At 33.1% G+C, this 12267-nt stretch overlaps 1 protein-coding gene and 1 pseudogene across 1 annotated transcript; one reads left to right on the top strand and one right to left on the bottom strand.

The window, feature by feature from the left end:
* Window positions 1-19: 19 nt before the first annotated feature.
* LOC110740146 lies at window positions 20-3012 on the bottom strand (annotated as a pseudogene).
* Window positions 3013-7992: 4980 nt separating this feature from the next.
* On the top strand, window positions 7993-10324 carry LOC110740145 (CASP-like protein XL3). Its single transcript, XM_021920639.1, has 3 exons — window positions 7993-8025; window positions 8206-8396; window positions 9659-10324. Exons 1-3 carry the CDS (start codon window positions 7993-7995, stop codon window positions 9981-9983), a joined length of 549 nt encoding a protein of 182 aa, XP_021776331.1. The 3' UTR covers window positions 9984-10324.
* The last annotated feature ends 1943 nt before the right edge of the window (window positions 10325-12267 follow it).

The raw sequence follows: 12267 nt of genomic DNA, 5'->3' as shown, positions 1-12267 counted from the left end.
GTGTGACTTTTTTTTTTTGTTACAATGATAACAATAAATTATTTTAGATTTTTTCCTTTTATTCTACATTTTAATATGTACTTGTATTTTTACGTGATAGGTATAACATTATTTATTTCTAGCTAAGTTGGTAATGAGTGTGATCTTCATTCAATGAGATTCGGTGTTTAAAGCTCACCTTTGTAATGTAATTTTAATTAGTGATGCTTTGTTAAATTTAACCAAAATAATTGAAGAGAACAAGGCTCGATGAAAATAAGAGAAGTATATGATTCTTGACAGAAATCACAATGCAATCACATACTAATACATCAGGAGCAAATTCTCAAAACTGTTATACTGATACATGCCCTTTAAACAACAAAATTTTATGAGAAAGATCCCAACATAATCAGCTCATTTTCGTGCAAAATCAAGAACATTCTTGGATTTTGGATACGAAGCGAATTTTTTTTTCAACAGCATCGACCTTCCACAGCAAAAGGCGTAGGATCAAGTTTCAAGGAATTTCCCAATACCATATCTGCAATCAGTTCAGCTGTCCCAAGAGCCTGAACATAACATAAAAAAGTCAATTTATCTACCAAAATTTACATAATCTGATGTATTTTTCAGTTTCCATAATTCTGCTGAAAAAACAGTAATTTACCATGCTGATTCCTCCACCTTCATGTCCGGTTGCAAGGTATACATTCGGCATGGAAGGAATAGGCCCAATGACCGGCTTTCCATCAGGCACTTCATTCATATGTCATAGCATTAATATGTTATAAGCACTTGTTATATATGGAGTATAAAACAGAAGTTACTGAAAACTATATAAACTGTAACTCGTTCCATTCTTGTTTAATAGGCCACACGCTTCTAATTGAGTAATTTGTTTCCTCTCATAATAATGAGGATTGTTATATTAAACTCGCTAGGAACTCATATATGTGGCCTATTATCTAGGGACGGAGTGAGTCTTTTTGATCTTTATAGTTAGGAACTTACTGTAAGGGCGAAACCCTGTTCTAACTTTCATTTCTTGACTTAAACTTTCAAGGGAGATGTTTCACAAAGCAGGGAAAAACTCTTGAGTGCGCTTCCATATCTGCTCAACAATATGCATGTCCAGGTCTCCATTAAATCCAACAAACTGTCTGCTGCTCCCTAAAACATGTATATTAGCATAGGATATCAGATGACAGTAAGAGATCGAACATGTCTATTAACGATTACAGTTCATTGGCATGTACTTGCAACATTTCAATAGTGTACACAATTCATAGAGGAAGTATATATCATGGAGTACATATTGAGTAATTTTATACCGACAAGAAGATTTCCCTTTGCATCAATCGTTGCTGTCATTGAAATATCAGTTGATTTGCTGCTATTTTCAGTTGATGTTCTTTGATAATTAACATAGCCAGCTTCCATAGTTGCATGATTGAGTCTAAGATTAGACTTAATATTCTCAAAAACAAGTAGATAACCCTGCAAAAAACCAACAAAGCAAAAAGGCGCTCATCTCTAGGCTAAGCATTTTACTCCGTTGATAAGCTTATAGTGATTTTACCTTCCTAGGCTGTACTGGAACGTTAATCGTGACATCAAGATCTCTAGCTAAATTGTGCATCAATGATCCAGTCCAAGAACCAGCTGCAATAACAACAGCTTCCTTGGCATGTAAAATGTTATTGTTATTAGTCTTAACAGCATCAACCTTTCCATCCTTGCTAGATCTGCATAAAGATGATCAGTGTGACAGTATCATGCCATCTTTAGAATGTCCCTAGAATTAAAATACAATATGTATTTTCGAGAAGAAAAACTCTCACCTCATCAAACATACAGCTGGATCATTATAAAACTCGGCATATCTATTATGTGGTATGAAGTGTATGTTGTCCTATTGAAATCATACCAAATTAGTAGGCAAATTGAAAGCTAGATTGAATTTCCTAGAAACATAAGTGTGTATTTTTTAAAAATGAACCTTTTCGATTAGAGCAACTGCACTATGCACTTCTATTTGGGCATCATCTGGTAGAAATGCAGCACAACCTTCAGGACCAACAGTAAGTTCTGGTTCTTTAAGCCGTAGGTTACTGCTAGACCAGTATTCTGCTCTCAGTCCTGCATTAGATAGCTGATGCACCCTTATCTTCAGTTGCTCGGTTTCTTCTTTGGTTCTACCAACTAACACACTGCCTGATTAAAACAAAAACAGCATGAAATCACTAAATCTCCAACTGTTCGTCTCAGACATGTTACTAATCACACCATTACACCAAATTTACAACATTAGATCCATTTTGCCAATTATCTGAACTCGCTATCAGCTATAACTAAGACACTGCTTATTAAACTTCATGCAGCATTGCAGTGTACATCATAACCATGTGAGATAACATTATTCCAAACAGAACTAGTACATACGAATTCTGTACATGATGCTGAATGCACTAAAATTTTACCGCGAGTGAACTAATTTTCAGTAAATCACAAATCTTTATCAATGACCTGTTTTCTTCCATCCTACTGACTGCAGAGGACTAATGCCTTGATCTTGTAAGTTGTCGACAAACATCTGCCACAATTGTTGGCTTCTTTTAGCCAGATCCCACAGAGCAGTTCCTGGTGTTTTATGTATCATACATAAGTAGCCCTGCCCTACAATTAGTCAATATTAAGATTTTTGAATGAAGTATTGTCACATGAGTATATTCTTCAAGATTATACGACTATCTAATAAGAGAAAACATTGATCAAAGTTTGGTCTTGGAGACCACGCAAAGTCTATGGAAAGAGTACTAGTTAACACATACCAGCACCGGTTGCACCAGAAGAGAGAGGAGTGGAAGCATCAACAATGGCAACAGATAGGCGAGAATGAAGTAGAAAGTGCCTGGCAATGCTCAAGCCTATTATCCCAGCTCCTACTATAACCACGTCGTATGTATGGTAACACTCTGAAGCTAAAGCACCAACTTCTGGAGTATCATTGTTAGCTGCAGTTTCAGCCATTGATGTTAGAATGAAGTTACTATATTCCACAGGAATCATTCACTACAATACATACTTTGCTTAGTGTAGAATTGTTAATTAATAGTAGCATTATTTTAATATCGAAAAATTGACTCTTGGAGTCTTGGATACCATTACAGATGCTTTGGATGTAATAATAATACTGATAATAATTTATTAAACAAAAGATCATTGACCCTGAAAAAAAATATTCCTACTTATGCCTAGATCTTTCACCGGAAATGATAAGATATGATATACAAAGTATATGAAGAACGATCTATAGTTGTTAGTTCTAAACACAAGTATGTGTATTATGTACCTTAAGAGATGGGACTAATTGATCCTAGAGAAAAAAATAGCACAACACAATTACATCATAAGATTTCAGAAGCAAATTCTCAGAACTCTAAACTGTGATAATACTCGAAACATTAGGCTTGTTAAGTTGTTATGTAGCATATAAGTACAGGAAGCTATGTGAAACTAACTGCAAGGACTGCCTTAAACCTATCTTTGACTTCCATTTCTTGACTTACACTTTCAAGGAGAAATTTTCGCAATGCGCGTAAATTGTTTAGTACTCTCTCATGTCTCTCACTAGCTCAAAAGGTCTGGAAAGTGTATCAAATGTGGCTGCCGTTGAAAACGGATAATTTTCCTTTTGCATCAAATGTCTCTGACATTAAAACAGAATCAGGTGTGTTATTTTCTGTAGATATTGTCTGATAAATAATGTATCAAGCTTCTGTAATTCCATGATTGAGTCTTTATGAGTCGAAATTCTCAAAGACAAAAGTTGCAGAAAATACACCAGAAAATTAAAGCAGGTTATCCCTTAGCTATGTATCTAATCAATTAACATACTTTCTATAAGTCTAGCTCGAATAATCAACCTGCATTCTGATGACTGTACAGTCGTTTTTATCCCTTCATTTTGTATACTCCGTAATATATTTGGTCATAAGTCATAGGCGGATCTATTAAGGGCCTGAGATGATGTTACTAGACTAGTAAATTTGACAGCCACTTTAATAATCCTATATCCGCTTCATAAGTTGATTAGTTTCGTGTTTTACCTGGCCTTCTGCAAATATAATGGTCTATTCAACTCGATCAACATCAAAATCTACAGTTAATTTGTGCACAAATGATCTAGTCCAACAACAGGAAAAGAATAAATTGTTGCTAGACAAGTATTATGCCCCTATAATTGCGGTAATAAAAACCCTGTTAGAACGAAAAATCTGCCCAAAACCCAAATAAATATAACTCGAAAATACAAGCATAGTGATCCAAAAACCAACTTTTACAGTACCCAAATTCATCGATCATGTAAGGACTTAACTGATTGATTTCAATGTTATAGTGCAAGCATAAAACATAAAAAGTGTTACCCTTAACTGAATTAAATAATGTTTGTTTGATTTAAATTGAAGTACTTGCATAAGAACAAGACTAACAATTATCAGCACATTGTACAAACATATTATTTAATGAGATGGAAGTTGTGAACTTGTAATGAATGAGCTGTCTTTTTCCAACCCAATGCTTGGAAAGCTAGGACTGATGCCCTTATCATATGTAAGCTAAGTTGTCAACAAATTTTTGCCACAATTGTTAGGATGTTAGCTTCTAATTATCAGATTCCACAAAAACTTCCAAGTGTTCTATAGATCATCCATATAAAACCCACTTACAATAACAACACAACGTAATTTCTTAAGGATGGGGTCAGTCACATGAATCGAGAATCTATCTCTTGTGGTCATCCATGATGACTTTCTTCTTCCATTTTGCAGATTAAACCCTTTTTTTCAAATCATTTTAACTCCTTCGATCTAAGTCATGCATTATTGGCGAGCTTGCCCTAGTTTCTCTTAGTAATAAACAAAAATTAAAATTGTTTATCACATGTCATTTTCGTAAATACATCAACAACTTTATCCAATCACCATCAACTATAGAAGTCACCACATTAATGAAAAAGTTGTTGATTTATTTATGAAAACTTCATGTGATAAACAATTTTTGTTTATTACTAAGAGAAACTTGTATTTTCTGATTATTGGCCTCCCTTGACTTAATGAAATTAAATTTCCCTTATCCAAATCTTCTACCTTCTTAATTATTCTGACAATAATGATTCATGAAGTTTTAATTAAAATCATGTTATTCATGCTCTTCATTTCTTTTCAAATATCATGTTGGATTTGCTTACACGTACTATTAATAGGCTAGTCGTGGAGACACTTCATTTTAGACCAAAAACACTTGAAAATTAAATTTTGTTTGACATTTGAACACCTGCACATGTCTAGCACAGTACTCACTCACATTACTCTGTTGTAGAAAAAGTGATATGTGATTAGTACAAAAGTTAAAGGGGGATCGGAAAACAACATATGAATATGTATATACGAAAAAAGAAGCAATTATTAGGCTTTAATTACTTGTTAAACTTTCTAATCTTTGAATTAAGCTAAGCATTGAAATGATGGTGGTTGAGTTGTAGGAATAATAGAAACTTCATACTAGAAAGGGAATGCAGAAAAAGAAAGGGAAAGAGACTGAAATTAAAATGCTATTAAAACAATCCAAGGCCAAATCAAGCAGCTTTCAAGCCAAAGAAATTGTTCTTTTAAATTTCACTCTCACTATCTTAAGCCCTACAATCCTACATCATAAAGGTTTTCTAGGCAAATATCGAATGGTCATTAACAACTTATATTATTTTTTTTTTTTTTTTGCGAATGAGTTATAAAGGCAATATAAACTATAAATGAGGATAGGGAGATTCGATCTGGTAACCATATTTTAATTGGTCTATTTGTTAATCAATAAGCCAATACATGGTAAATGGCCTACATTTTAAATGTTGATTTGTAATTTGATTATTTTATATTATAATATTTTGATACATCTAAAAGATTTGCTATCTTTTTTTTTATGTGATTTATTTAATATTTTATTTTTGTTTTTGAATAGTGTGATTTAATTATTTTATTGTTCAATAAATATCTTATTTTTTGTAACCTCTTTTTAGAGATTTTTTGTGTTGCATAATTGAAGATTAATATCAAGATGAAGGTCGGATTCCGAGATCATAAATTAAATTAGTTGTATGTAGCTAATGTAGGGTTATTTTGTCGCAATGAGAGATATCGAGTCATTGATTATCAATTCGTTTAGGGTTGGAACATAATTATCAGTTATTTATATACTTCTTCCGTCCTTTTATTATGAGCATATTTGGGTTTTTTCACGAGAATTAAGAAAGTTGTTGATTCCTTAAAACTAATAGTAATTGGGAGTACAAATATGTATGTGGGGTTAAAGAGAGACGGAGAGAAAGAAAAAGTGGTTGAGAATTATTGATGAGAGGAAGAGAGAAAGTATGAGGAATTGATGTCAAAAGTACAAAAAAGAAAAAGAAAAATGATGACAAATAATCATAAAAGAGAATAATATTGTCAAAAACTACAACCTTTAGATAGAAATAAGCTCTTAATTTTGATTACCTCAAAATGGAATACAAGCTCATAATAAAAGAACGAAGGGAGTAGGGAATATTAGATTTGATGAATATTTTGATGCTTTAAATTGTCTTTTCCATGATTAATTTATCATTGTAGATGGTCTAAAAAAAATATTATTGTAAATGTTGTATGCCTTTTGTAATTCAACACAGTACTCTCATTTCTCGTTAAAAAGCATAGCAATTGAGCAGGCAAGGATATGGTTCCAATAAATATAATAACAACCTCCATATATATATATATATATATATATATATATATATATATTTTGATTATAACCGACATATACTTTTTTTTTTCCTACCCACTGTTTTCACGGTATAGGTTGCCTTATATTGGTAAACCACATCGAATATAAGTCTTTTGCCACACATTTTAGTGATTATTGTTTAGTGATATAAGTTTGAATACCACCTTTTAACACTTTAGCCAATTAAACCAGTTTTTATTATCGACTACGCCAACTCAATTGTGTGTCGGTATATAGTAAAGGATCATCAAGGGCTACGAAATATGGGAGCGTGAGGGAATGTACGTGGCCAGCCTAGTATAGGTATGGGCTAAGGTATAATTTGGGCACTTGAATAATTTTCATATTTTATAAAAAAAATAAAAAATAAAATAAAAAATAAAAAATTCTAGCTATACTATATGGTTGGAAGTGCATACTTAATTTATGTCATCGAAATTTTGGGTGATCTATTTACATCAAACTTGATTATAAGATGTGACGTATTGCTTCCAACTAAGAATTTAATGCTACTACTACTCTTACTACGCGTGTTTTTTTTTGACTCGATTAACTTCTATTTTTCCTCTTAAATTTACATATATCCAAATTACCGGGATCATAAGATAATCATGTACGTACCATTTTCAAATTTGATTCGATTGGTCGAGCGACCTTATAATTAGTAAAGACGTGATATCGTCTATGCATACTAGCTACACGCAATATAAACTCAATTTAATTATATTAACGAGATTAGAGTTGGATACCATCTAGCTTAATTATAACGAATGATTAAATTTAGGACAAATAACGTGAAATAGAAAGAAACCTAAAACAAGTCTATTAGCTAATTTAATTTATTTTAAACGTATGTACTAAGAAAGTAAGAATACATCAGTATTATATAGTGACATTTAGTATGGCAATATGATAATGCCTCTCTCTCTCTCTATCTTTCTTTTTTTTTTCAATATTAGATGGCCTCTGTAATTGTCATCTATAAAAATGTCAACAATTCATCGAAAGTTCCACTTACCTAGAAGGTTTAAGTATACATCTTTCATCTTATAAATAATTTTTTACGCAGTATATTTTTGCCGACTAATCAACTTCTCATAGTTTCGTTTTCGTATGTGTCAACTTCCCATATATATCCACGTCTAATTTAACAAACGGACGCTAAATAATACGATTATACGAGTACCAAAGATGGGGATTGCCGATTGTAGAGATCATGGTGTGGTACGACATTAATAGTACATACTAAAATAAATGCATCGATGAATATATTACTCGTGGACCGTTTGTAGCCTCAACTATAACACTTATACTCTAGCTAACTTGGCTACTTGCCCTAGCCCTTTAAATATAAAAGCTTATAAACTCAACTATTTAATTCATAATCAACAACAACAATAACAAAAATACGGTCACTTTCTTATATTTTCTCTCAATTGTTTTACTAGCAGAGTGAAAATTGAAGCAATTTTGAGACTATGTGCTTTGTTAACACTTTTAATGGCTGCCATAATTATGATTACAGACGTCCAAACCAGGTTATACTTTGGTGTGTACAAAATGAAAGTCAGCTATAAATTGGCGGTTATTTTAAAGTAAGTTTTCTTCTAATCTTTTTTAGATTAATTAACTTCAATACCATACCATAAGTTATTCTCTTTGTTTCATAATATAAAATATCTGTACATATTTTTTGAGATAGGACTTTCAGAGTTGAGACAAGTTTTAAAGTCTCGAAAATACATGCAGGCATTAAATATTTTGAAACGAATAATACTATAAATATTCCTATGTTTCATCTTCTTACCTTGTTATAAGAGATTACTTTTAAATTGTATACTTCATATGAATAACTTTTTTTTTAATGAATAATATGATCGTATATTTTGATATCAAATGTCTGTGTTTTGTTATTGACTTGTAAGTTTTGTTTGCATAATTTGTATCTTGATTATCTTTATTCTTTTCATCTTTCTGGTAATCTTTTTGCTACTTCTATAAGTATATTTCCGCTTTAGCCACCAATTACATCTAATTTTCCAATTTCCGCTTGATTAAAAAAATGAGTTACCTGTCTAATTATAAAATGACCAAAATTATACTATGTAATTAAATACATGTAAATAATCATGGGTTAGATTAAAAGATTTTTTTTTTCTAAAGAAAAACTAATTTATAAATGTTTGAAAATTGTTCCAATAAAGCCATTAGCTAGCTTAAGATTATGTATATTTTTTGAAGGTTTTTTTTTTCATTTTTTTGAAGTTTTTATTTTAATGGACTTCACTCATATTTCATGGCAGGTATAACCTTAAAAGGCTAAGGCCGAAAATTCTAGCTCAATTGGAGTTAATTTCTTTTCTGGTCACAACGACTAGTGATGACTGAGACACCTTCACAACGACTAGTGATGACTGAGACACCTTCACAACGACTAGTGACCAAGACAATTTCACATAAACTCCACCACCCCCTTCCTCAAAAAAATAAAAAAATAAAGTAAAAAATAAGCTCCCTTCTAAAATAAAATGGTGGGGCACACACTTACCTAAAAATAGACATAAGTTTGTAAAGACATAAGTAAATTAAATAAGGGTTTAGATTATGGTTTGAGCCCTTTAATTTTGCCAATCACCCTTGAGTATACACAATGATGAATTCAATGTATTACATCCGAATAACATAAAGTGCTCCAACTCATATAAATACATTTAACATAACTATTAATAAATGTAACAACCGTATATTATTTTAATATATACTATTCTCATTAAGAGTTTGAAGTTTATCTAACTTAGTTTCAACTAATTAATCACGTTCGATAATTATATTTTAAAATACTTGGTATATTTTAACTAATCACATTCGATGCTGATTTAATTTTCTTTCTTATCGTTGTCAAGGTGGTAGCGTACGTTGTTTTTGCTATAATGTGTGCCTCGACCCAAATAGCATTCCTCGCATTATTTGGCTCCCATGATCTCGAATGGATGAAACTATGCAGCAAATATGTAAGGTTTTGCGTTCAAATTGGTGGTTCCATAGCTTGTGGTGGTGTGGCATCCATCTTACTGGCTGTAATTTCGGGCATTTCAACCTTCAATTTGTTTAGATGGTATTCTCCAAACTTCTTGTGCTTAAAGCCCAAGAAGATTGGTATAGCAGCGCCTACTACTCGCTAGCTACATACATGAATTATGTTTTTGGTATAAAGACATAATTCAATGTACAATAATTTATGTATACCTACAATATATAAATACATATGTTGTATACGAAGTATCGGTTTAGATAATATAAGTACTAATAGTTTTTAGACATGACAATTTTCTTACACAAAAAAAGTGTACATAGAGTTAATATTGTACTACGTTACTACTACCTTTGTACCTTGTGTTCGGACCGGAAGGAATGGGGTGGTTGGTTACTTACAGTATTTATTACTAAGGGTGTAAAAGATTTTATTCTTAGCTTGTTTATCATATTGCTAAAACTTAAAATCTCGATAATCTTATTCTCCTTTTGACTTTCTTGTAAATATTCCTCATTTATATCATCTAGCAAATACTCACTCTTTACGTACAATTTTAAATTAATCAACTTTTTTAAATGTGAATTAAAAATATGAGACAATTTTAATGGGTATAATAGTAAGCGTGCCTGATTTCTTGCACTATTTAAACAATGCCAACTAGCATCAATATTAAAAAAAATAAAAAAAAAATGCTTTGATCCAACCACTAATTTTTATTTTTATTTTTTTTATTTATTTATTTTTATTTTTTAATTTTTATTTTTTTTTGAGAAAGAGAACTAACAAAGAAACAACAAACTAAAAACGTAAACAAAGAAAATGACGACGACGAGCCAAACCAACCAAGCTGTGGGCAAATTCCACTGTAACCCTGGAAACCTTCCAAACATTGCATGTAGAGAAACACAAAATAAGCTGACGAATCTCATCCAGGACCCAAAACACTGAGATATCACTCTCAGGATTTCCCCGAACTAACTGTAAAACCCTACTGCAATCCGTAAACAGCCGAATATTACGAAACCCACAATCCCTAGCATGTCGAAGACCCTAGTAGACACGCACATAACTCAGACTGAAGAGCCGAGTTGCTAAAACCAGCCTGAGTCCACCTAAATACTAAGGAGAATTATCATTCGAAAAGAACCAGCCTGCTTCAGAGCATTTACTTCCTGCATCCCAAGCTCCATCAACTACAAGGCAAATGGCAGAAGTAGAATCAAGGGAGTCCCTAGTCATCCTGGAACCAGTAGAAGTAGAAAAACCCGGAGGAGAAGAAGGCAACCAAACAGAAGAAAGAACACGAGCCTCAGAACTCCTCTCTCTCCAACTTGCAGCCAAAGCAAAAACAGAAGTCTGCGAATATTAAGGGACCAAATCGCCCAAAAGAACCCAAACACACAATCCAAAGCATCCCAATTCTTAAGGGACCCTATATGAGAAATTAATTTCGAGAATCATACCTTGAACGGATGATTCATAGCAAACGGAATGGAACAAGGCCAAGAGAAAGAGTCCCATAATTGGCGAATAAACGGACAAGCCCGGAAAAGATGAGAACAAGTTTCTTCAGCCTAATGATAGAAACCACACCTGAGATCCACTGCGATCCCTCTCTTCCGAAATTGGATAGTCGTAGGCAGTGCATTATGAAGAACTTTCCAAGCAAACATTTTCCACTTTGCCAAAATGGAAAGACCCCATAAACGCTTCCACCAAGTAGAGTGCAAACCAGGCATGCCACTCAAATTCTGAAACACCTGACAGATTAAAAAAGCATAAGCTGATTTGGTAGAAAACTCACCATCCCTAGTGAATTTCCAGCAAACAATATCATCAATCGGCGTCCGTGGCCTATCTAAAACCAGAATAGAGGCCGCAGTCATAGAAGGAAATTGATTGTGAACCTTCGTAGTATCCCACATTTGAGAATGCGAATCAATAAGCTGAGAAACCTTTAAAAGACGGGACGCCTGAGGGATCGTATTCTTGAAACGTACCTCAACCCCAGGAACCCAATTATCCTCCAATATATTAACACGTAACTCGGAACCTATCTTCCAAGCTACCCCTTGCGAAAGAACTCTAGCCCCCTCAAGTAAACTCCAGCTACCCCAAGATGGACGAGAAACTCTAATTGAAGCAGAATACTGAAGAAGACAAGGATACATAGCCCGGAAGACCCTAGAAACTAAAAGCTGAGGATGATGAATAAGACGCCATGTTTGCTTAGCCAGTAAAGCAGAATTAAAGCTAGGCAAGTGACGAATCCCAAGACCCCCTAAACCCTTCGGTAAATGATGAGCTTGAGAACCAGCTAGAGCCAAACCCTTGGAGGAAGAACCCGATCTCCACCAGAATCTTCATAGAAGATTATCAATTCGGTCACAGATAGTAGAAGGCAGCTTAAAAACTAAGAGAGCATGAGTAAA

This window comes from Chenopodium quinoa, unplaced genomic scaffold (genome assembly GCF_001683475.1).
Source record: "Chenopodium quinoa cultivar QQ74 unplaced genomic scaffold, ASM168347v1, whole genome shotgun sequence".
NCBI classification, from domain to species: domain Eukaryota; kingdom Viridiplantae; phylum Streptophyta; class Magnoliopsida; order Caryophyllales; family Amaranthaceae; genus Chenopodium; species Chenopodium quinoa.
Note: the sequence above shows the minus strand (reverse complement) of the source record. Positions and strands in the feature narration are given on the sequence as shown.